Below are 27,674 nucleotides of genomic sequence, written 5' to 3' on the forward strand. Positions count from 1 at the left end.
ATTACAAGTTTAGGTTGTTCTTAATCAGGACAGAAGTGTTGTAACTTTATCATTTGTTGTCCTGTTAGGTTAGATAATAATTTGTCTAAACTAAATGACAAAATAAATGAATTAATGAATTTTAATTTGATAGATCCTTCTTTTCATTTAGCGTTCTTCGTTATCCGGTATTATACCTAATTTTCTTTAGTACATCCCAGCTCTTTTATAAACAGGTGAGAATTCTATTATGTTAAGTTATAGATAATCACCGGTACAAACTTGGGCACTTTAACTTTTAATTTACAATTATTACACAATGCAGCTAATGGTCATAATATTAACTATTATTTTCTATAGTGCATTCTATTTTACAGTAAGTGCAGTATTCAGATTTGTGGAGTTCGTTTTTTCTGTTTGCGTGTTAAAGGGAATTCGTTATTTTGTTTCTATGTTTGGTATTTACTCTGCTTCTTTCTGAATATTGTTATGATTTTGTAGTTGCATCTTTACCTTTATATTCAATCGGATTTGTTTTAGTTAAATCATTTTTTACAATATAGTAACAAAATTAACGTGTCTTAAGTTTAGAAACTTTTCGCATATCGTTCTTATTCCTGATAATACTCTTTATATTAATGATTAATGGTTATTATACTTTTGGACAACGTTTACAACATAAATATTTTCGAACTCTACATTTAATTATTTGAGCACCACACAATCTGATCATGTCTTTAATCCAAATTTAATGTGATTATTTTCTTCTTTTATGTATAATAAATTAACATGGTTGTCTTCCTTTCGTCTTGAGTATGACATAAATTGTACAAAATATATTTTCTCGTATGTATACTCGATAATGAATATATTGCTTTTTTTTCAATTTTTGGAGTGTCGCTTTGCTTTACAGGATAATGAATATTTTCAATTTAGATTCTAAGTATGGTAAAACATGATTGCATTTTAAGGGCCATTGTGGATTTTTTAACGGGAGCTAGTACAGAAGAAATTGAATATAAGAGCTTTAATAGTAGCTAGATTAATACCATTAATGTTTTTATTTTATCTGGTAATTCTGTAGACGCGTATGACAATCCTCTATTTGGCATATATTTACTAAGTGCTGATTCTGGAAAGTAAATATTCATAAGAGTTCAACCACAACATCTAGCTTGAAACTCATCTATTCTTGTGTTTAATATTTCTTTAGCATTAGTTACGAATTCGTATAAATTTCATGATTGATGCACTACATTCTTATTAGTGTTAAAGCAAAAGATTTTGATATCTCGTTTTTTATTGAGAGTTTATTTAAAGATAATCTTTCATCGAACCATGTCTTCTTTAAACTGATGTTTACTCTGTTAATCAAAGCTTTTGATGTTGAAATAATATACTGATGTAGAAAAAAGGAAATGAAGGAAAATGAAATGAATACGATAAAGTATAATCAGAGAAAACTGTACTACATTTTGAAACATACTGAAATAAACCTTGGTTTTCTATATTGATCAAGTATTTTTTTTTCAGGAAGTGCAGCAAATTACTTTTAAAATATAAAACCTAAGGAGGATACAGCAAAAGGAGTTAGAATGTCAACGTTGATGTTACAAATTTTTCTAATTGGAATTTTATTATCTTACATTATATGGCAATTCAGCTACTGGAAAATAAGAGGAATTCCGTATTTAAAACCACTTCCAATTTTTGGAAGCTGCCAGAAGATGATGATGCTGAGGATTAGTATAGGACAACAATTAGCTGATATCTACACGAAACTTAAAGGGCATAGATATGGTGGATTTTTCATAGGAATGCGACCTGCAATTCTGGTGCGGGATCCAGAATTAATCAAATGTATAATGGTGAAAGATTTTGATAACTTTAGAAATATGGGGTATGGCGCAGAAAATTATGCGGATTCACTAGCTCCAAATACTCTTTTTTGGATGTTAGATGAGCGATGGAAATTTTACCGTACATTGTTATCTCCAGCATTTAGTCCTGGCAGGGTTAAGAACATGATGCATTCAATATGTAATTGTGCATCTGAAATTATCAAAGAAATTGAGAAATCTCTTCTTCCTGATGGTCGGACTAAGATTAAAAATGTGTGCGAATTATATCCCATGAATGTAATTGCAGGATTTGCTTTTGGTGTTAGTGGACGCCAATTTCAAGATATTGGCTATTTTGATCTTGCTAAGAAAGTAACTCAAAAAACATTCAGGAGAATTATCGTTCTTTCTCTTATGATACTTGCACCTTGTATTGTGAGATTACTCAGAATTCGGTGTGTTGAGAAATATTTAGAGAGTGTATTCATCGACATAATGTATAAAACGTTTGACATGGTTGAAAGAAATGAAATATCAGGAAAAAATGTGCTCACTTTGATGAAGAAGTTACACGATGAAACAGAATTTAAAGCGAGAGAAAATCCTAAAAATGTTGCTAAAGAGAGGAATATACAAATACCAATTACTGAAGTGGGTAAGTATTTATTTTCCGATTGTTTTATTAGTATTCTTTCCTGCTATTGCTTACTTTCTATATATATTTTTTGGTTTGAGACCTTTTTCCTACTGAGCTAAGTGTTTTCGTGTAATTATAGAGGATTAGGAAAGATAAATTCTAACTTCCAATCTTTATTTGAAAAGGAATCCTTATAATGTAATATTGTTAATCTTGTTGCTCGCTTCCTGATAACTGTTTTTATATACGAATTTAAAATGTCTTCAGATTTATAGTAAGCAATACTATCTCTAGGTAGCAGCACACGTGTTTATGCTCAAGAAGTGATTGAGAAATAATTCCAAATTACAATGTATTGTTTTGCAACGCAGTAATTTTCTAATTCTAATGTGTGGCTATAATGACTCTATACATTAGAGCCTTTTGGGAAAAATACATTATGCTCTTTCTGGTCTTAGTTATAATTATAACAATCTGAATAAACCCCAGTGCATTTTGTAAGAAATCGCTACTGGGTATCCAAGCACAAAAGGGCCCTTGACACACATGTCAGAGTTTTTAAAGTGCATTTTTGTATAATGTACACTTTCGAAATAATGACAAAGAAAATGACGTATTTGTCAGACTTCTGCTAACCGTTTCATTTCCGATTCAACACATCACAATCAATACAGGAGCATTGTATGTAACCCTATTTTTCCTATGAAAATAGAATGGATGCGGTGTATTGCAAAGTTTTTTTTATTAGATACCAGTGATTGCTAATGTTAGTGTTGCAGCGTTGGCAACGACCAAAGTATTTCAAGAAAAAAATATTATCAATAGTAGTAAAGAACAGAAAATAATACTTTTGAATACTTGCATATATACACTTTAAATAAGATATTTTTTACTTCTGTAACTGTCCGTTCAGTTAATCCGTTTTAAAAAGCGAAAAATAATCCGTCACAGAGTCTTTAATTTATATTGTGTTGCAGCGAGCATACAACGACCAGATTCCTTCAGCACGGCGGTTGGAGCAAATGTTAAGTCTCCTTTCCCCTATCTTAGAAGTTAAAGGGACTGGTCGTTGCCGTGCTTCTGCAACACAGCACGGTTTCCAGCGAACGAGAAGGTTTTTCACGCTAAATAAGATTTCGGAATTTTCTTTCACTAGCAACTAACAAATGGAATTTGTTTTTATGCATTCATATTTTTAAATTACGGGACCATACTGAAGCAAATCAATATAATGACAATTAAAAAAAGTGATTGCAGAATCGCAAAATAAGAAAGGAAATATCTAGTAGAGGAGAAAAGAAATGAAAGTAGGCCCGCATTTACAAGTTAATTCTTAGCTTATATTGACCGGAATTTTCTTTCACTAGCAATTAACAAATGGAATTTATTTTTATGCATTCATATTTTTAAATTACGGGACCATACTGAAGCAAATCAATATAATGACAATTAAAAAAAGTGAATGCAGAATTGCAAAATAGGAAAGAAAATATCTAGTAGAGGAGAAAACAAATGAAAGTAGTTTACAAGTTAATTCTTAACTTATATTGATAATGAAGGCTTCTTCTACAGTAATTTGTGAATCAAATATTAAAAAGTCAGTATGTAGAATCGCTCCCCCCTCTGTGGATAGTATTTAGTATAAACATATTTCTTTTATAAAATAAGTATATTTTATACTCCTGATAATTTCCACATAAAACTGTATGATGGGGAACGCCACATTGCGTTTGGGACTAGTTAGCAATGCTCAGGGGCGTAGCCACGAGGGGGGTCCACCGTATCCGGACCTCCCAAAAATTTCGAAACTTGACTAACATTTGTAGACTTTCTTAACAAACTATACTTGTTTAACAGATAAACGATTGATGTTGGCTAAATATTTTATTTTACGCCTCATCATGTACTCTTCTTTTCTTATAAAAATAATCGTTCTATCATTTAAAAAAAAAATATAGGTGACAGTAAGTAAGAATTACTTATCGTCTTTTCGGGTGCAGTATAAGACGGGTTCCATATTATGTAGACGTATTGGACCTCCCTCAAATACTTTGGACCCCTCCCAGTTAGCATTTCTGGGTGTAGAACTGGCAGTGCTGTTTGTTTTGATGTTCTTTGATTTTTGGCTTCTCTTACATGCTGATCTTTCATCTGGCGGGTTTCGAGGTTTCCTTTCCAGAATATATCACATTGGTAAGCATTGTTTCGCCTCATGTGGAAGTATATTGTGTTTATCGTACATTGCGTAACAACCAAGAGGGATGATTTGGAATGCAGTTTTTTCTTTTACGCACATGTGTGTGTGCGTGTGTTGATGTATGAATATGTGACATTCGGGATTCATATACGAGTACCTATTTTGTATCAACTGTTTTGGTTTTTAATTATTAGGTTTAATTTTATTGTGTGTGCTTTCAGTCTGTAAAAAACCTACAAATTCTGAAAGAATTGTATACCATGACTTCTGTAAATAACTTACAAGAAACATTGACCAGCTTTCAACTGAGGAAAAATTTGCAATTAAGTCTTAGACAAAAAAGCAAAGGGCAATTCAGGAGAGTGTTCGAAAAAAATCCAGTTTAAATTTACAGGGTATCTTATGGCAGTAGTGTTGTTTGCACCAGATACATTTCTTCAATTTGTTTTAAATTTTCTTGGATAAACTGTGAATAAAGTGTGTTCAATGTACATTTTTTTATAACACTAATCTCTGCTGCGAACTCTCTTCAGTCAACGCTGCAGAGGAATTCGGATCACTGTCAGGGACTGAGTTTGCTAGAATGAATCGTTGCAATAATCTAGAAAAAAATATTTAGTGAATCTACAAAGCTTCCGAAATTAATATTAACTGTACCAGTACCTATGGCGTCAGCAAAAGACGAAAAGTTTTTTTTTCCACATGAGAAAGAATTGATACTGTCAAGGAATTGAATGCCCCAAGAAAGGTTATAACCACTGGTTATGCTTTCCATCGAAAAAGACGTGACAATAAGAATACCAGAGTTCAATCAGCATGTATTAGACAGATTTGCTCCAATCAAAGAGAGGAGAATGAACTTACTAATTAATTAAGGTGATTAATCGGATAAAATGTTATGCATTTTTTATTTTTTAAAAAGAGAATTTTATTTAATTTCACATGTCACATAGCATTTGCATCTAAAGTTATGCTGATTAGTTAATGAGTCAACTTTATATCTTCTGCCTCTTATCGTTCGTACTGCAACACCCGAAACTACAATCCTCCGGCCGCCACTGTTAGATACTATTAGGACAGTCTGTTAATTATGTAACGCTACAAAACATGAGAAAGGTTTACAATTTGTTACGCTTTGTGACATAAGAGATTTTTTTTAACAATTTATCTGTCACAAACTTTCAATCATTTTGTGGCATCTCACTGATCGTAAAATTACCAAAGAAAAGGAAAAAAATTCTGGCAATACTGTATTTAAGAAAAACTCGTGCTGAAGAAAAAACAAGAAAATGGGCAGTGATTATAATCTGACAACGAAGGGTCACGCAGTGGCTCCGCTGAGATCCGAACGAGACAATTGTGTTTGCATTTGATATGTTATAACTAGATGAATCCCAAAGTTATACGTGCCACCGGGTGGAATATCTTGAGTTACAACATATTTTGTAATGTAAGAACTACGAAAAATTACCTGGCAGAATAGTTTGAACCGAGTCATTTGTTCGGAAACGGTTGGGTAAGTGGAAAACTCGACCAACACGTATCCCATCATTTTCAACGACAAACTTTTTGGGGTAAAAATACTTGTCCCAGAGCCCCCCACAGGGTCCCAGACGGGATCCAACTCAAAATTTTCAAATGGCACGGGGCGTTAAGTGGCATATCGTTTGAAAGCTGTTGTAAAAATGAAAGAAAATGCATCAAGCCTTGACTCTCTACAACAACCCTGTGCAAAATGGCGACGGGTCAAAATGTAAACAAAATCTTAATTGAAAAGTCCATGATCACCCCTATAAATCGCAAACGGTGTGGCAAATATGAAAACAGGAAAGGAAGTGTGGCATTATTTTCAAAGTACAACGATTTAAGTGAAAGCGTCTTGTCCCAGGGTCCCCACATGGTCCCAGGTGGGGTCCAACTAAAAAGTTTCAAATGACAAGAGAGGTAGCACACCCTTTGAAAGCTCCTGGTACGTGAAAGAAGATGGAGCACGTGTCGACTTTCTACGGCAACCCTGTCCAAAATTGGGCATGGACATTTTGACACGCCGCAATTTTGGACAGGGTTGTAGTACAAAGTCGAGACTTGCTCCATCTACTTTTATTTAACAAGATCTTGCACACGATGAGCTACTTAACCCCTCTTGCCATTTGACACTTTTTAGTTGGACCCCACCTGGGACCCTGTGGTAACCCTGGGACAAGACGCTTTCACTTAAATCGTTGTACTTTGAAAATAATGCCACACTTCCTTTCCTATTTTCACATTTCTCTTACCGTTTGCGATTTATAGGGGTGAAAATGGACTTTTCAATTAAGATTTTGTTTACATTTTGATCCGTCGCCATTTTGCACAGGGTTGTTGTAGAGAGTCAAGACTTGCTGCATTTTCTTTCATATTACAACAGCTTTCAAACGATGTGCTACTTAACCCCCCTTGCTATTTGAAAAGTTTGAGTTGGACCCCGTCTGGGACCCTGCGAGGACCCTGGGGCAAACTTTTTTTTTATCCGAAAAAGTGTGTTCTTGAAAATTATGAGATACATATTATTTGATTTTCCATTTTCCCAACCATTTCCGAACAAATGACTCGGTTCAAACTATTCTGCCAGCTTTGTAGCTTTTATATTACAAAATATGTTATAACTCATGACATTCCGCTCGGTGGCATGTATAACTTTAGGATTCGTCTCTTTATAAGATATCAAATGCAAACACAATTGTCTCGTTTGGATCTCAGCGGAGCCACTGCGTGACCCTTCCTTGTGAGTATTAGAAATTCTAACATCTAAGTATAAGGGAAAAAAGGGCATGGACACAAAGGTAACCAGCGACAGATTTAGAAAAAATATTTTAGTAAGGGCTTCTCTTTAGGAATACTTTGTGTTTAGAAATTTGTAATTTTAAGGGGAGGGGCTTGAAAGTTATGAGTAACATTTGATTCGTTTTCTATAGAAATCCTAAAATTTTGGAGGGGTGCAGCCCTTCCCTCCGGCGTAAATCCACCACTGAAGATAACTGTGCAACAAATTGGGTAAAAAAATGTTAAAAATAGCGCTTTGTACTTAATGGACAATCCCTTACTTTCTGACTAGTTTGTGCCATCTATTAATTGCATCAGAAAAAATGCGTGAACAAATATCAGTTACCGATATTGCCCATAACAGACACGAAATGTTTGATTGCCAGGAAATGTTAGGCCAGGATAAAACAGATTAGGTTAAAGAGAACAATCTTTGAGAAGACTGGAATTCGGCGATAATGAGAATTGAAAATTTCTGGAAAGCGAACCAATACGAATGCAAGAGCATAGCTCAGGAATAGCTGAATGTTAGCCTCAACAGGCTTCTAAAATAACAACTTCAAAATTATGTATGCACTCAATGTGACCCAACCTAAGCAAAAAATCAAAATTGCTTTATCAAAGTTTATAACCTAATATGCGTCGCATCAAATTAATATCAACAATATAGTGCATAGTAGATCGGTGTGATTGTAGGATATGTGAAACAATCACGTTATGGTAAAGAATAAACGACAATCTGACTTTAAAGGAAAAATTGCCTGTGATTGACTCTTCTCAATAAAACGGAAATAGATGCTAGGAAACCCGATATTCAATTGTCTCCAGAAAACATACAAGCAGCAAAGCAAACCAAACATGCCAAGCCTAACTAATTCTGTCGCTCTACTTCCTCCCTCCTCTTCATTTGTCAAATATGTTGTAACACGTGGGCCTACCTTATAGATAGACGAGGATCCTGGATTTGACTTCACGTAGCTACATTAATCATTTGGCATGAGAGATTTTCACTAAAAAGCCATCGACGTCAGCACTGAATCAGCAGCTCCTTCTTGCTCTACAAATTGCCGATTTTGATCTAAGTGGCGCTATCGTCGCAACGCAAGTGTTCCATAAAAGTGATGTAAATGTTCTATTCTCAATATTTTATCAGAAATAATGAGTCTTAATTGTAACGAACCAAAACAGTATTTAAGCTAAGGATAAGTAAAAATTCCATTTCATAAAAATTAAATATCCAAATAGCAAGTTGTTTTCTTCTGTTATTTTCTCTCAAAGACTATTCAAAAGGTGTATAATCCAAACGTCATTTGGATCGTCACTGATGTGAGAGTTCGGCTTTAACCTTTCTGCCTCTTTAGTCGGTCTATTAGCTTTCTCTGTATTAGAGTAGAATGAAAGTGCTAGTATCTAGAGGTGAACAAATGAGTACGTGAAACGAAGGAAAGAGGAATAGTTGAAATTTCAAGAATGAAGCTCTCCAATTTTATGCCTATCCACAGAATACAAGCTACAACATGTAGTCACAAAACTAAAGTATATTGAAGTAATTTTAAATTTACAATAATTCAAGTAATTTATTGTTCAAGTACTCTTCCAGTAATTTAAAGATTTATGAAGTGCACTGTGTATCCAAACTGCTGGGCCTGGGTATCTAAGTGCTGGGACTGGGTATAAATTTGGATACAAAAAGGTAGGTTAAAAAATGCTCTGATAAACCCTGTAAAACAAAAGTTCTCAGAGTGTTAAAAGAGTTGATTAATGCGTTATTAAATTGCAATCAAACATGATTCCGTGTTGTGATTCATGTAACGGAATATTGTAAAAAAAAAAAAAAAAAAAAAAAAAAAAAATGAAAAGTGTAGGTTTTTGAACATTTAAATGAAGTGAGAGCGTGAGTTAAATAGTTATCAGTTACACCGCTTGGGGGCTCCTGTGATAGACTGTTACTGTTGGACTCAAAGAGATAGTGGTATCTAGCGGTCAAAGTATGAACTTGTTGAACTTACGTGATGCAGCCTAGCCAAGAGGCAGGTGCATTTGCCTTTGTGAATTCAGCATGGATAGAATGGGAGTATGAGTTATAATAAGCAAAAAAGGAAATTCTATCTATTGGATGAGATGTGGGTTAATAGAAGAACATGAATTGATAATCAAATTGTAAGTTGTATTGAGTCCATATTAGCATATAGTAATGGGTTACTTTAATCACAATTACTTACTTTTTGTTTCTTTTTTGCAGCTGTCATTAAGAATCTTTGGTTCGATTGGGGGTACCTTATTGCTTATGGCAATATGAGCTATTAGTGTAATAAGTAGTAGAAATTCTGGGAATTGGCATAATATATACCATTTTGGAAAAATAATTATTACAAAATTAAACCTCTAAATATAGGAATTTCTCTCATGTTCATTAAAATGTATAGAAATAAACATTACATCCAAAAATGGACGTTCTCGGTTATATTTAGACTGATGTAGTTTCGTTATCGTTATGGTTCTAATTAAAGTTTGTTGTTTGTTGGATTTACAAAATGAAATTTGTTGAAAATAAATGTTAAAGTTGGAGCGTCCTTTTTGACATTGAAAGTATTTAGTACATGCATCCAACACATTTTTTTGCTGCAGTATAACCTTATTAAACCTAGTAAAGTTTTCATCTAGTCTCATTTTGAGGCCTTAGGAGGAAGTAAAAATAAAGTTCGTCACATTGAGCAGTACGTTATTCGCTACCTTAGATTGAATTGCCTTCGCAGAAATTATTATAAAACTCTCATATGTATTTTTATGTATGTTTTTGGTTTTTGTTGTTGAAACGCACGAAACGTTGTTAAGAGAATTAAACAGATTGAATCAAACTATGTTCTAAGCTAGTCTCCTTCAAAGGAAACTGAGCTGCAGAATATGACAACTGATACACACATAGAGCACGGTACTAGTGGCGTTATGATATTTCTTAAGGTGATAAGGGAGCCAACTTTTTACCATTAATATCTACTGTCCTACAAAACACACAATGTTTTATAAAAGCCTGTGTGTATTTAACAAATATTCAGAAAAATATTCATAACATTGTATCAAATTGGAATTAGGTGTATGGAAATCATCCTAGAACTCTAACAACGTCGTGGGTGAGTGGTTAATACCACAAATTAGTTCAAACGTGTTTACTGATTTCAATTTTATGCAATTTTATGCAAATGATTATGAAGCATAAGGATAATTACAACATATTACACCAAAACCAAACAGTTCTAACGGAAATTACAATGGATATTTTTTTTTTTTAAATTAGGGAATGGTTAGGAATAAGTAATCCATCAGATATAAAGGGGTCACAATACAACGATATGGTGTTTTTTTAATTGTAGTCTTTGGGCAAAATGTGTGATCTTTTCTATAAATATGCACTAGCCAGCTAGGTTCAAAAGAAGAAGAAAAGGAAATATATCTTATTATAAATCAATGTATTAATTCAATGCATGTTTTGTTGTTATCACCAAGACGACATATTTATATGTTACTATGGAAACAGAAGCAAGGTTAGACATAAAGTTTAAGGATCATAAAGTTTATAAAAAGAAGTTATACAATAAATGACATTTTGCATTACGTCAATTTAGTTTACTCATTGTGGCTCAATAAGATAGTATAATGTTAGAATCAGGACTAAAACAAATATAACGAAAATAACAGTTATATATTTTATGGTGCCGAAACACCGAGAAACCTTGTGTATCGTTCAGAAGTTTTAGTAAAACGATCAGAATTGAGCCTAATATTAATTTTACTATTCTAAGAAGTGGCACAAAAATAGATAGACGTGTCAAGATGAGTGATATAAAAAACGAAGTGGTTGATAACCGTGTGAGTGAGACCGGAAAAATCATACAGAAAGTATGGTTGATCTATTCAAACAACTATCACAACAAATGTCTCAACAAAAACAAAACATACAGTTACATCAACAACTTAAGGATGAATTTTCACAACAATTTGATAGAAAAGTGAATCAACTTAAGGATGAATTACACCACCAGTTGAACCAGTGCTTTAGAAAAATGACAGTTAATATGAGTGCTTTAAATGAACCTGAACCTTCTACAGAAACAACTGAAAATGCAAATTTTGAGTTTACATTAGTGAAATCTACTGAGTTTTCACAAAAGCATACTGCCGTATTGGTTGGATCAGACTATTCTCACTTTTCTTTTCAGTCGAATGTTTTTGATTGTCTTATGGATGCGGCGTGTAATGACGATTTTGATATGTATCAATATGTGAAAATCATAATCATTTTCGTCTAGTGAATGCTGTTGATTACTTGAATTCTCAGTATCATGTTGAGTATGTATCATGTCATGATATTAATCCTGAAGATGAAGTAATGGTAATAGAATCATTTGATGGTATGTACATGACATTAGTTCCTGTAGAAAGAAGTAAGCTGATTCCAGTATTCGTGAAATTCAGAAAGAAAACGTGTGTTCCCACCAATGTTTGTATTGATTGGTCGATTGAGTTGAATCCGTTGAACTGTGCATTCAATGAGAAGACCAGAATGATAATAGTGAACAATCTGATGATGCCTTTACGGAACATAATACAGTGAGTTGATTTCAATCATATAAGCATGACATTGCGAGATTCTGAAAATCGTTCAGTGGTACAATACAGTAATAACTTGAACCAAACTAACCTTAATCGAAACCAAATTCCATACATTCATGTGAGATTAAAGTGTGATCTCAATGTAAAAGGTGATATTAAATACATGTGTACCGGTAATGTAACCAAACCTAACTACAGAGATGAAAGTCAAAATGATTGGCGAAGAGAAGATTGGATTGACAGAAAGAGAAAGAAATCAGACAGAAATTATCCGCCTGACAACAATGCGGTTACTTCTAAAAAGCAAAACAGAGATACATCGGATGCCCCGAGGAAGTCTTCGTGAAACAGAAACCATGGCAGGACAGACTACCGTGGATGCCATGTAAAGGACAAGTACAGATCCGTTAGGAGACACGATATTTCACCACCAGAAGTCGTTGGTCATGTAACTTAAGCTAAAGTTACGGCGTCTGAGAAAACCGTACATTATTTATGTACGCGACGTTAGATAGATGGTATGTAATCTCAATAGAGAAAACGAATAATCTTATTTATATATAATCCAACTTATTGTGTTGCAATTCTTGTTATTTTATCTCTAAACTTATATTTAACCCAATAATTTATCTATCTATGTTGATTGTATTTCCTAATATTGAATTTTGTTTTTGCGTTCAATAATAATTTAATCTTAATAGGTAATTAATTTGAATATATTTGTAATATGGTTATTTCATATTTTAAAATGTTACCATAAAATAATATGACTTTAAGTATCAAAATAAAAGATAATTGAAATAATTTATAAAATACAATTTATATCAAATTCTTCTTCTCAATTTGCCCAAATAATTTAAATTTTGTTAAGAAACAATTTATGGCCCTGAATGCACTTAATATAGATTTATAATTCGGAATTCCTTATCGACGTTTTATTATAAAAATATAAGATTAATGTAAAATAAAGTATTATTAATGATATGTGAGTGAAATATGATGTATATGAGTAATTATGAAATGTGATTTTTGTTTATATACGAGGGATGTCCGGAAAGTATTGACGATTAGTGTAAGAATCCTAACGGACTAGGATTCTTTTTTTTTTTTATTTGTAAACTAAATAAAAGAAATCCATATGTTTGCGCGCCATAATACGATATGTTGTATTTTTAATTGTACTCTGCGGGCAAAATGTGTGATCTTTTCTATAAATATGCACTGGCCAGCTAGGTTCAAAAGAAGAAGAAAAGGAAATATATCTTGTTATAAATCAATGTGTTAAATCAATGTATGTTTTGTTGTTATCACCAATACGACATATTTATATGTTACTATGGAAACAGAAGCAAGGTTAGACATAATGTCAACTTCCTTTTAAGGGTCATAAAGTTTATAAAAAGAAGGGATACAATAAGCAACATTTTGCATTACGTCAATTTAGTTTACTCATTGTGGCTCAATAAGATAGTATAATGTTAGAATCAGGACAATAAAACGAAAAATATTGTTATAATACTCATTGCTGACATTTGTCTGATTTTAATCATAAGCAACGGGGATTACGGATAAATGTCAAAGATAATAAACATTTTATTTTACAATACCGAAAAAAATTTAGAAAATTCATCATGGAACTCTAAATGAATCGGGGAAAGGGATATGATGATACATGCACACTTTCATTCTTTAGTTATTTCAGCTCTCTGCAGGGAAGATGATTTAAGTGCTGAATATGCATGACATATTACACCAAAATCAAACATACTTTAAAACGAAAATTATCCTGGAACATTTTTTGAAAATGATGGTAGGGTTTGAGAGGTTGAATTCACATTTTTTATCCTTGGCAGATTTGAACTCTTAGCTGTCGGGACACTTGCAATGTCATAAAGAAAATATATTGTAAGTTTTGTCATAATTGAAATTTTTACGTGGTTTATATTCGAACATTGTTCTGGAAATAAATGTGCAAACTCACTATATGTGGTGAATTATATCCACTTTATCCCTTTGTGTTGTTGGATTGCAACAACAAATAATTTGGATATTTCCACTAGCGTAATTAAATGTGATAAAGCTTTCGAGAGGTATCGTGGAAGAGAAAAACAAATCTGCAAAGGAATAAATGCAAATCGAGTCGAACGCTTCGTTATCGCTTGCTTCAATTATGCAGTTCTCTACAATATGAAGTTAAGATTATAAATGTATAAAACCTTACATGAATTAAAGTATAATACATTCCGACAACGTATTTATTTATTTATTTATCGTTATTACCTATTACAATAGGTCCCTTTACAATAGGTATTACAGGTACTTTTCTTATAAAATTACACAGTAGAACTAATAAAGGCGGATATTACAAAATGAAAATAATAAACAAAATGAAAAGAAAAGTAGCAAACGTATACAGAATAATGAAAGAAAATAGTACATACATTCAATACATTTCATAGTAAAAGAGTAAATACATTGTTTTGTTATAAATGTATAATAAATGAATACATGAACAAAGTGCAAACCATAGATGTCCTACATATTATTTCATATGTGATATTTGTTTTGTAGTTTCTAAATATACATGGTCCAAATCGCATTGCAAATTAATAGGTCCTCATTAGCTACAAAAGTACTGTTTTACTTATTAATATAATATATTACTTTATTATGCTAATATAATATTCAATATTCATTGCAAAGTCGACATCACAACATTTTTTCACTAATAGATTATGCTTCCTAGTTATCCTTGCTATTGGCGAGTTTTTATGTACGAGTGTATTAGACTTACAACAGTGAAAAGTAATCGAACTCTGTGCTTCTTAATATTAAAATTTAATGAATGTAATAGTTCCTGACTATCGACCAAACCATTAACTATTTTTACAAGAACATTTGATCAATTAATTCCCTCCTATCACACAAAGAATCATAATGAAATTACGTTAAAAGGGTTTTATACGATATTCTTTCTTGATACGATGATCTTTTATGTTTTTTTATAAAAGAGACATCTTAAAAATTTATTTTGTACCCGTTCAATCCTTTTTATATAATATTGATAACAGGGAACCAAAATTATACATCCATATTCTAATTTAGTTCCTACAAAGCTATTGTATAGACTGCATTGCATTTGTATTTCTGAAATCAAGAGTATTTTTGTCTATAAATTCCATTGTTCTATATGCATAATTAATAACAGATTCAATATGGTTTTCATATGTAAGACGACAACTAATTGTCACACCTAAATCTTTCACTTTATCCTCTCTTCGTAATATTTCGTCATTCATCTTATACTCTTATTTATATGTTACTAACTTTCTAGAAAGTGATATAGGTTCTAAAAATAATGAAAATGATTTCTTTATTTGTTCTAGATACATCAGATACTGTTCTTGCTGGTTCGTTGGCTGGAATATTTTTCGGTGGTTTCGAAACAGCAAGTAATACATTGATATATGCCTGTCACCAGCTTGCAGTATATAGTGAGTTTCAGGATAGTCTTCGAAATGAGGTAGATGAATTTCTCCGAAAATGCGAAGGTGACATAACCTATGAAGGAGTACAAAGTGTTCATGGACTTGATAAAGTAATATCAGGTATGTTCATCTTAGCGAACCATAAACAATAATTGCTGAATCTAATATTTTCCATAAGTAGAAGCTTTGCTTTGTATGTACTTAAACACAAACAAACTATTTGCTGAGCAAAACAATATATTCACATAATAAACTACATACGTGTTACAGTTTCGCCAACTAACATTTTGGCTTCATCAGACAGATAGTGTCTGATGAAGCCAAAATGTTAGTTGGCGAAACTGTAACACGTATGCAGTTTATTATGTGAATATATTGTTTTGCTCAGCAAATACTTTGTTTGTGTCTGAATCTAATGTAAGAAAAAGTTCTAATAAAATCTAATATAACCACAACAATAGCAATATTTATTCAATAAATAAATTAATTAATTCAAAAGTAATAAATGTGAATTTCAGTGCTAAAAGGGGTTCATTCTCAGATGCAGTGTTATATTAAGTTATATATTATGTGCATTTCTAATAAATGTGCTAATACAAATTTTTACATGCTTGTTTTTATACTCAGATTTGTCAACATTTATAATATGAGCTGATATATATATCACCCATGCTACTTCTACTATTACTATTATTACTACTTCATTGTTTATTGTTTATGTGGAAGTAGGTCTACAAATTTCCATGACGCATGCACGTACTGAGGGTGACGTAGAAAGCGTCACACTCCGCCCGATCTTGGTAGTAGGTTTTTAAGGTATCATTGACACAGCAACAGAACTACTCCTGCACAACTTTAAAAGGACGATAGAAAAAAATGAATATCACAACCTCAGTGATCGATTGCATGTCATGCTGTAGGAAGTATATATTTTACTGAATATTCCATAGTGATTTTCTACCATTACTATTAATAATCTTAATAATATGGTAAATATCTCAGATTGCATGTCAAGTTAATCCTGATAATAGACTGTGTTTGATTATCTTCTTCAATATCGTATACATACTAATAAATACCTCGAATCATGTTGAGTACGTGACAGATAGCTGTGATATAGATTTCTGCTGATAACAAAGATAGTGTGGGTCATTAATTTTCTCTCATAAGTCCAAGAAGACGCTGTTTTCTGTGATCATGAAGCACCAAGATTTAGTACTGTGCTCTCCATGCGTAATCAAAGATTCACATGCGAATGTTCCCATTATTCTGACCACATTTCTTATATCCTGTTTAAACTCTATTAGTCTTCACTTGACCTTATCAGTAGCGGCTTAATGTGTACTTACGTTGAACACAGATTGTCCAACTGAGACGAAACTGTGTATTCAGGAAATGGTGAATGATATACACCAACAGTAGCACAATTTTTCAGAGAATATATTTCAATTTTCGTGATGGTTGTCTACTAAGTTTATATTTTCTGCTAATACTCCAAAATAAGTAAGTCGAGAGGAGAATTTCTGGAAGTAGTAAGACTTCTTACTTTCATGTCCCTCTCTCCTTTCTTCGTTGAATTCAATGTTTTCATTGCAGTATTTTCTTTATTTATGGCATTATCATTTATTACACGTTGAACCTAATAATGTATTTAATTTTTCTTTCTAGAGGTTCTTCGAAAGTACCCAATTATTCCCTTCTTTCCTAGAATATGCAACCAAACGTATCAGATTCCAGGAGAGAAAGTGACTATTGAGAAAGGGACACTGGTATTTATTTCCGTTCATGGCTTACATAGAGACCCTGAATACTTTCCTGATCCAGAGAAATTCGACCCAGAAAGGTTCAGTGAAGGAAACAAAGCAACACTTAATCACGATGTCTATTTACCATTCGGAGCTGGTCCACGAAATTGCCTTGGTAAGTCCAGTATATATGTAAAAGAATATATGAATAGAGTAATATACAGTAATGTACAGGAAGTATGTATTCAAGAAAGTAATTGAAATAGAATTAAAACATACACTCGTTTTAGACTTATTGAAAAGATTTCGGTATTTTGTTACAGTGTCCCATTTCTTTCGATACAAAATTAAACTCCTTACAGTAAAAGCTTCCAAATAACTTGTCCACCATACGACTGAAGTTTAGTGTTCCACAATTGAATCAGTCGCTTGAGAAATCCGACCTTTCCCATAATACCCTAGTTTAGAGAAATTGAAAAAAATACGTTTCATGTTCTGGACTAGTTGGCTTTCTCTTGGTTTCTGACATTTCATTATCCATTACCAACATTACTGTGCGTAGATTTACCTTAAAAATGCTATTTAAAACACAAAATGAAAATAAACTTTTCAAAATTTTTGGGATTTTTTAAACGTTGATTCAATTATTTAAGTAGGTTTTGAAGTCTTTAATTGATGACCATCACGACAAAAAATAAAAAATTTCTGTGCCCTTAAAGAAAATCAAACCCGAGTCGAATCACAACCAAATGACGCATAATAACCAGTGGCTAGATTTGAACACAATTGGTATGGGTATTCTTATTAATTGCTTATGTTACGTGTTTTTTATTAACTGCATTATACCGTTGGTCGTTCGTGTTTTGTGTGAACTGTTGGGGTTTTGAAATTTTTGATTGGTTTTAAGATGCAAATGAATTGGACATTGCAGTTAATAATGTATTAAATTCCCCCGTGAAATTCTTGCAAAAAAATGTATTTAATTAACGAGAAAGGAAAACCTAGTTAAGAGTAATTTCAATATCTTTCTTTAACACATCATTCTTTTTCATGTTTTCGAAATGAAAATTACCATGACTGATTCTTCTAGTCCACTATCAATATTACAAAAGCGCCCTTATTGTACTTAAAGTAATATCAGTTAATTCTAATATTTATAAATCAGAAAATTTATCAAAGAAAATTTATGGTATATTGCTCTAATGCAGTAGTGTACAAAGATTATTAACCACGTCGGTCCTGGCGTCCTCCCCAGAGGACATAAAATATGACAATATTATTCTTTGTTTACAACTTTAAAATCAGACTGGCAACTTTGAAAACTGTTTATAGGGCATGATCCATTTACGAACATACCCTGTAAACAGTTTCGAATGTTGCAAGTCTCATTTTAAAGTTGTAAACAAAAAATAATATCATTATATTTTATGTCCTCTGTGGGGGACACCGGGACCAACATGGTTAAAGAATCATACATATATTACATATATTATTAATATCATTATAATACATACAATCACATATTTACATATCTTCAAGAAATTTCGATACTTGTGCGTTATGTTTTCAGTAGAGGAAGGCATTTACAGAATGTTTTATATTTATTTATTTATTTATTTATTTATCATTTTCATGAAGTACTATTTATTTATGGCTTTTATGGAGCCAAAAGGTATATTAAAGTAAGCTATGGATGTTTTAGAAAACTGTAATTATTTTATGTGCTATTCTGATGTATTTTGATTACAATGCCATATTAATAGTAAACTTTGCAATATGTTACATCCCTTACATTTAAGACTTAATGTGAAATGAATATTGTGATACTTTTGCCTGTATTTGTTTCAAGTTACGGTATTATAATGCAGAAGTCATATCGAGTGTTCATGGCACAACAGAATCAAGTCTAATTCCGGAAATTTAGAGAGAAAGAGGTAAAAAGATTGTATGGTACGCTTAACTACATCTAAATTGTTAATACTTTTTTACATTATGAGAGTTATTTACACAGTCTGGATACGAAACTTTTATTGTTTAAAAGGCGCTTCGCGTAGAAGTGATAGAGATTATATATGTTCAAAATAACCAAAGTGAAACATGTCCAGAACATCTATATACGTGTATATCATAGTAGATATTCAACCACGTTTTGCAGATCATTTGTCGCAACCAAGAAGCTTCGATGTTACGCAGTCTTTAGCTATTATCTTCGCCTTCACGTACTATTTTTCTGTTTTGATATCGTCAATCAATTGTAATCTCCTTCGCCCTCTCACTCTATTTTTGGCCACCATACCACCTAGCACGTCTCGCATGATAAAGTTTCTTGTTAACCAATATCCCAATCAGTTTCGCTCCGTTCTCTCAAAATTATCCATTTTTTCTTTCCTCTTTCATCATTTCTAACAATGTCTCTTCCGTTTTTCATTAGATAAAGCTAATCATCCAAGCTTCTTCTCTACATATCAAATTTCGAAGGATTCAAGTCCTTTTCCGTCCCTTTAGTTCACTACTTTGTTTCCGCCACACATATTACAATACTCCACACAAAGATTTTTGTGACTCTGTTTCTTAACTCTTTATTCGAAGTTGCATAAAACAGACCATTCTTCTTCCTAAACGGATGGCTCACAATTGCTATATTTGATTTTATTTCACAATTCATATCATCACTAATAATATTTTCTGCCCCCCACTTCTATATCTGGCACAGACAGCTGCATTGCAATCACCATGGCTTTTGTCTTTCTACCATTTATTTCCACCCCATATTCTACAAAGAAATTTTATAACGTTATATTTATTTTCTTTCCAGATTACTCCACAAGCGCCGCATTATCATCAAACTGTATACACATAATCATTCTACTTTCTACTGAAATGCAGATTTCGTTTATTTGGCTTTTTCTCACTATCTCTTCTAGATAAATATTAAATGATGTTCGTTAGAGACAGCATGCCTATTGAACTCCCCTTCCAGCTGCACTCTGTCAATTCCTCCTCTATTCTAACACTTACTTGTTGGTTCACATATAAGTTAATTATGAGTTTTCGATCTTTCCATTACAATCTAAGTTGTTATAAAACTTTCAACATGAATTCCCCATTCACGCGGTAAAGAGCCTTTTCTAGATCTGTAAATACTGTATAAATCTTTTTTCGTTTTTCTCTAAATCTATCACCGATCACCCTTAATACAATTGCATCTCTTGTGCCCTTACCTCTCCTGAACTCGAACTATTCCTCCTCAACTTTTTCATTTGTTTGTCCATAGAATCTGCTGTTTAGTATTTGAGGCAAAAGTTCGGCCTGTATGCAATATGAGACCAATAGTTCTACAATCCTCACATCTATCTGCGTTCAATTTCTTAGTGATCGTTATTATGGTTGTCTTCAGGAATTGTTTTGCCCACTCTTCTGTTTCGTATATTTCATTGCTGAATCAGAGCTATTCTTTTTTGTCGTTGTTTCCAACATTCTTAATGAATTCGATTGGTGTATTATCTATCCCGGTTGTCTTTCGGTTCTTAATCTCGGACACACATAGCTGAGTACAAATTTGAGTGTGTGCCCTTACCTCTGTAACTAACAGAATGTCATTTCAGAACTTTGAAAGACTTACAACAGAATGTTACTTTTCAATAAGGCGGACTGAGAGATTTTGGTCTAGTATTTCAACGGACATGTGCATTGAACATATTTTAAAGCGTGGCTTCATGGCTATTGGTGGAATTACACATGACCGAGAAATCACAGATTCTACTTTTCAGAGATATCATAACACAGAATTGGGAATATCTCGTCAATTAACCTGGTTACGAGAACATAACCCATTTGGTCATTCGACAGGAAAGTTGGTGAATCTTTTAAATGGGGTGGTAGCAGAGTCATCAATTAGTTGCAATAGGGCGCTGAAGATTGGGATAAACACAATGAAATCACTTGCAGAAAATAACTTTTGCGTTTTCTGTTTGTAACTAAAGAAGAAAATAGTTCTTTTATTGAACCTGACATCAGATACAATAAAAATAAGCCATGAGAATATTATATTGAAATCCCAAGAAAAACTTTTCCACAGAATGGCATGTCTGGGCAAAAGAAAAACAGAACGGAATGCATTCTTTGAATATGAATTGACAAGCATGCCTCCATCATTATTTGATTTAGCACTGTTGCGAAAAGGCAACAAATCTTCCATTGTAAATGCTTTTCATACACAAAGTGAAACACCAACTTTACCATGCAATTCCTTCTATGTTTTGATGTTGGAAATCTTGCTTGGTTTGGCCAAAACCAGCCACGTTTGGTGAAATATTTCTCTTGTATGTAACATATATTGAACGCCATTATGGTAAGAATTGTAGAGTGGTGTTTCATGATTATCAGAATAAAGAAACAACAAAAACAGCAGATCAGCTAAAAGATCTTCTCGAGACATCACTTTTGATGAACACACAAACACTATATCACAGACAGGTTTTCTTGCAAACAGAAACAACAGACAAGCTCTCATTCAATTTCTGATACATGCCTTGAAAGCCAAAGGCAACACTGTTCTACATGCAGAGATTGATGTAGATACTCTCATTGATAGGACTGCTCTAAATCAAGTCTATAGTAAAAGGACAACAGTTATGTTGGACAGGATACGGATCCACTTGTCCTTTGTACTGTTTTTAGAGCCGGAAGAGCAATGGTTACGCAAGCAAGGAAAATCCAACAGCTTACCAAGTATCTTTAACCTGTCGATACAGAAGAGGAAAATTGGGGAAGCTTGTGAAATTTTACTTTTTGATTAAGCCATGACTGGATGCGACAAATCAACAATGTATAGTAAAGGTAAAGTTAGGGGACTTAGACTTCTTCAGAAGAATAAAGAATTAAGAAAAGCGATAAAAAAATTCACCGAAGGGAATGCTAAAAAGAAGCTATCAAAGACGCTGGATAAAGTATTTATTAAAATTTTATGAACTGAAATCAAATACACTAGATGAGTTGCGATACTTCAGATACAATCGTACAGTGTCAAATAAAAAAGAAGAAGAGCTAGATACATCTTTTCAACTTGCAGGGCTTCCTCCAACCAGTGCAGCTGCAGTGCAAAATTCCTTTAGAGTAAACTTACAAGTTTAAGAATGGTTGGGGAACTGTTTGGAACCGATCGATTGGGGTTGGAAAATAGAAAGAGGATCACTCAGACCTATCCCTCCTACAAACGAAGAAGCTCCATTAGAATTGATCAACCTCATTTCGTGTAACTCCAAGGTAGGATGTGCAAATGGATGCAAGCGTGTACACTCATGCTGTGCTCAGCGATGTGTGGACAGTGTCAGGGAACTAGTTATGAGAATTCATCACTGGAAATGCTATTACATACCTCTGAGGACTAAATTACCCTAGTAAGGAAAAATATTTATAATAATAACAATTCTTCTAGAAGAATCTATTTGAATTTTGTATATCCTCAATAACATTCAAAATTGGTAATCTTTCAGTCTTATGTAACTTTTTTATTTTTCATCCTACAGAAAAATGTTACATATAAAAACGTTGGATTTTTATGAGGAACATTTTTTGTCTCTTGGAATTTATCGATATATATAACGGTTTTGAAGTAATTCCCCAAAAGCATAAATTTGGTCGCTATTGTGGCGGCCGGAGCGCAAGTTGGATTCTAGAGGACTTTTAATATTTTCATTAGTATCAGCTAGTAAACAATTGTGCCAAGTCTCTACTTCGTTCTAATTTGTTAGGTCGATTTTAATACAGTTCCTCCTCTAAAAGATGTGGTTGTCAAATGTGTTACAGGGCATTTAGGGTAAAATACAACCCATAATGTTGTTCACATCTTAAGTTGGACATTGGAAGAAACATTAGTAACATAAAAGAGCATGAAGTGGAGGACAAGACATTCGCAGATACATTATTTACTTTCTAGAAAGCAAATATGATGCTGATGTTACGTTTACAATGTGTGATATGTTAGATTTACATGCGACAGCGAACTGAATGATTCGGACAATGAATGATCAAATGGACTATGTGGCTGCTTCATTGAGTGACGGGGGCCCTTTGAGGAGTGAATACGAAATATCCTACTCAATGAGGAGAAAGCCTACAACAATAATGAACACCGTTAATACAAAATACAAAAACAATCAAGTCTATATATATTTATTGCAAGCGAGAGGCACTTGTAAAATATATATTAAAGCAACTTCTATAAATGCAAATGCCCTCATATTTTTGTGTATAAGGCTTTAAAGTTCTGTAAAACGTTTTCTCACCCCTACTTCAAATCAGCGAAGTATTACTGCAAACATTCAAAGCCTGTCGCAGGCAAAGTCTTACTGAGCATGATAACAATTTGCGCTCATGGATGGTATCATCAGCGAAGAAACTAAACCTATTATTCCATGGCTCTGATGCTTTTATCCATAAATTTAAGCGAAACCATAGGATCCTTCCAAGGAGGATAACACAATTTGTGACAAGTACAAACATGGACATGAAGCTGAATTATTTGAAAGGCCTACATGTTTGTCAATGATGTTAATGCAATAATACATTAGAAACGGTACATATCGACTGTATATTTCACACTGATCAATCTAGATTTGAATATGGAACACCATCAAGTAGAACTCTTCTGGAACAGGGTAAAAAACATACTACAACATTAATACAGTCCATGGTTTCAGTTACACATTCATACCCATCCAAATTCACTTGTCCCTAGTGAACCTGGGGACTCGCTTGTATATATGTTTCCAAGAGCCTAATGGCATGTTCGGTTCTAAAGTAAAAGAACTCCCACGACACACTCAACTCGATATTGTTCTTGATGCGAGCCCATCTGGCAAATTGTCTCGATGACGTGTACAAAAGTGGTTAAAAGAAGTGTTTATTCGTGATGTAAAGGATGATTCACTGCTTTTGCTAGACTCCTGAACTGGAAGAACAGATGAAACTATTTTCAGAGCAAATAATGGGCTTGGCCTGTTATATGACAAGAACATTCGTATTAAAGTCATACCACCTAAAACCACAAGATTTTTCCAGGCCCTTAATGTCTAGTTTTAAACAACAAACTATTGATTTGCAAGCTTTGAGGATTATTTTCGGCATTAGTTCATCTGGGCTGGTACTCAAGATAAGCTGCATGCAATAGTATTTCTCATGAAATTACATTGTGTGGTTTATCACCACTATCGTTTTCCTGTGCTGAAGGATATGATCTCATATGCGTGGTAAAAATGTGGCTATATAACAGGTGACATATTTACTGCGTCTGGGAATGTTCTTGAGACTCTGGCAGTGCGCGGTGATCACAGTGACTCTTCCCAATATGAGTGTGAACAAGGAGGTTTGTGAAGTGTTTGTATTCCTTCATGCTGGTTTTTCCTGATCACTTCGTTCTGGAACCACATCATCACCTCTGCATATGTCGAAACGTACCAACTTCATATCAAGTGTGAGGTTGGGGCGAGAAAGTACATATTTTCCCATACTAATCAAAATTATGTTGTATGTGTTAATGTATTATGTTCGAATATTTTGCGCCTGAATATTATTGGTAAAGTGAATGCAGTGTGTTTTATCTACATAGTTATCTCAAATACTAACGTTTCCTCTACTCTCGACTAACACCTATCCCAGGTCATTAATCTTTACGAAAGGATTCTGATGTACTTTTTTTTGTCACAGTTGTGTTTCCTTTCGTGCCACAGTTTTTCCGTGCTCTTTTTAGACTCTGTACCGCCGTTTCTGTGGTTTGGAAGGCATGCAGAATTTTATGCAGTGTTTTAACCCCAAGACAACAGTTTTTATAGCTCTCCGTCAAGGTTCGAAATATCGAGTCCACACAAACGTAATTGGAATTGCTGCATTACAGGAAGACGTTCACATTTCCGCATGATATCACATGGGACTTTCTCTGTACGGACTGCATAATTACTAAAATTTAGAGCCACATATTTCTCTTATTTGACAATACTGATATGCAACTTTTGCTTATTTTTCTCACTTTTATTGCCAATTTAGTTAATGGCCTAAAACGGTATAGTTCTATTTGAAAAGTTATTAGTTTCTGTTGGGGTGCCACCACTCAATGTATGACACTACTGCCGTGTTCATGGTAATGAGTCTCTTTTCCGTGGGTATCAGGCTGCCTCAAATGTATTTTATTTTCTGCCTTTTTCCGGTGCTTTTGGGATATATCTTGTCAAAGCCTCACCTGGTCACTGCCTGGTATATATATATTATACGTAGCGGGTAAACAAGGCATTTCCGCACTAAGTGACTAACACCACGATGATTAGCAATCTACAATTAGTCAGGGTACCAATTTTCATAAATATCTAGCAGTCACGGTTTTCACACATCCTGTATAAGAAAAATGGACTAGAAATTGCCTTTCAATAGAATTATAATTGTAATGTCAATAGTGACAAAAGGCACACTATATTTCTAATAATACTCGTATATATATATATATATATATATATATATATATATATATATATATATATATATATATATATATATATATATATATATATAAACTTCTATCGAAATAAAAATTACTATTATTTATCTCAACATTGTTTTATTTCTGTCATTTAATAGGTCGTCAACTCGCTGTGTTTGAGCTAAAAGTTGCTCTTATTTACATTCTGGCTTATTTCGAACTTCATCCTTGCAAGGATACTCCAGAGGAGCTAGGTCTCAATCCAAAATGGATCTTTACTAGTCCTAAAGAAGATCCATGGATTACATTCGTAAAGAGGAAGAATAATATCAAACCGAAAACATAAAAACAATCATTCTTGCTTGTAGCAAGACTCATTGATATAATAGTGTGTAACACTAAGAACAGCTGTGTATATGTTTATACACGTTCTGAATCCATTGCGATGTAGATGTTAGAGTACTGTATTAGTGTTCAATAGTTCAATGAAGCAACCTTGATTAGATCTCAGGTTTTCTCTTTTCATGTAATTTCGAGGAGAAAAACTACTTGCACACGACGATATCATACTATGTTTTCGTACTGTACGCAACACAATTTAATTAATAGTATAATAGCTGTATTTATTGTAAATAAATATAATAAACAAACAAGGAAGTCAAACGATATTTTATGAAAACCTCCTATTGTGATGTTTGAGAAGTATTGAACCATTTAGGTCAAAGTTGAGAATGTGTTTATGGTTAGTTGAAAAGAAAATTTTGAAACAACATATGAGGTGGTAATGAAATATTTTCCGGAAACAAAAATATCTTATCACTATACAACCTCAGTGGCTTCTGGTGAAAAAGATGTAACACGTGGTTTCCACAGACCTCTTTCCAAACTACTTAACATCATTTAGGGAGCTCTGCAGAAACCAACACCAATAGTATTACGTGCGAGGTCTCGGCTATGTCTTGAATGCATCAAAACCTCCAAGCCAAATTCTTTCAATTTCTGGTGAGATATGTAAAAAAAAAAGTGTTGTACGAAACCCTTTCTTTTGCTCAATTGTGATCGTTTCTTTTGAATTGGTAGATACTCTCATACTCATTCTCAACAGCACACGTCCGAATCTATCCAGGTAGTAGGTACTGATACACGATGCTCTTTCAATTTTAACCAACGTCCAACAATACCTTCCTAGGTGTCAGTGCTTGGTTTGCTACAATTTGTAGAGCTTCCTTACGGTTTAACCAAGGTCTAATTCGCACATTGTTGCCATATGTGATCAACTCTTCATCAGATCTGGTCAACCGTTAGAGAAATGACTCGAAACCGTTTTGTGTCAATAGAGTTTAAAAAATAGGAATTTGATTGAGCATGTACGATCATAAGGAACCCAAACGTCGAGCTTCTTTAGACAGCTCTCTCCGAATGTGTTATCGTTGTTTGCTAATGGATGTTTAGGTCATTGGCGATGACATCACCGCTTACATCCCAATCTTGCTCACGTTTTGCCACAATATCATCCGGTTTAGCTGTGATTGATCATACTCTGCTAAGAGCAATTTAAATATCTAAATTTCCGGAACGATATCGACTTAATCATGTTTTGACTGTTCTTTTTCCATAACCAATATAGTTTTTTCATTTGCCTGAGCCATATTCGAGATTTTATCGAAATAAAATTGTAAAATGTAGTTCAGTTTAGTAGAAAAGTTACTCATTTTTGCAGCGCAATATTTTATATCTGAATATAAGAAGTGCAACAACTTTTGCACGTCTACTAACTAGCTTCAACTGTTAGCTGTTGAATATCATTAGGTCTCATAGACAACGACTCATATAGTCTGTGGTATGGGACACTAACACCATCTAGTGCGTTCAATACTCACAGCTTTTGAGGTATTTTGTTTGTG

At 33.4% G+C, this 27,674-nt stretch overlaps 1 protein-coding gene across 1 annotated transcript; it reads left to right on the forward strand.

The window, feature by feature from the left end:
* The first annotated feature begins 1,518 nt into the window (after positions 1–1,518).
* LOC145669304 (cytochrome P450 6j1-like) lies at positions 1,519–27,674 on the forward strand. The gene is made up of 4 exons (XM_081737616.1): positions 1,519–2,475; positions 15,454–15,675; positions 17,224–17,475; positions 25,929–27,674. The coding sequence occupies exons 1-4, from the start codon at positions 1,575–1,577 to the stop codon at positions 26,114–26,116; spliced, it is 1,563 nt and encodes a 520-aa protein (XP_081593742.1). The 5' UTR covers positions 1,519–1,574; the 3' UTR covers positions 26,117–27,674.

This window comes from Thermobia domestica, chromosome 13, assembly GCF_964235325.1.
Source record: "Thermobia domestica chromosome 13, izTheDome1.hap1.1, whole genome shotgun sequence".
NCBI lineage: Eukaryota > Metazoa > Arthropoda > Insecta > Zygentoma > Lepismatidae > Thermobia > Thermobia domestica.

Coding starts and splice junctions, on each gene's coding strand:
- LOC145669304 (XM_081737616.1), top strand. CDS start 1,575: ATGTCAACGTTGATGTTACAAATTTTTCTAATTGGAATTTTATTATCT. Junction 2,476..15,453: donor AATACCAATTACTGAAGTGG/GTAAGTATTTAT, acceptor TATTTGTTCTAG/ATACATCAGATACTGTTCTT. Junction 15,676..17,223: donor ACTTGATAAAGTAATATCAG/GTATGTTCATCT, acceptor TTTTCTTTCTAG/AGGTTCTTCGAAAGTACCCA.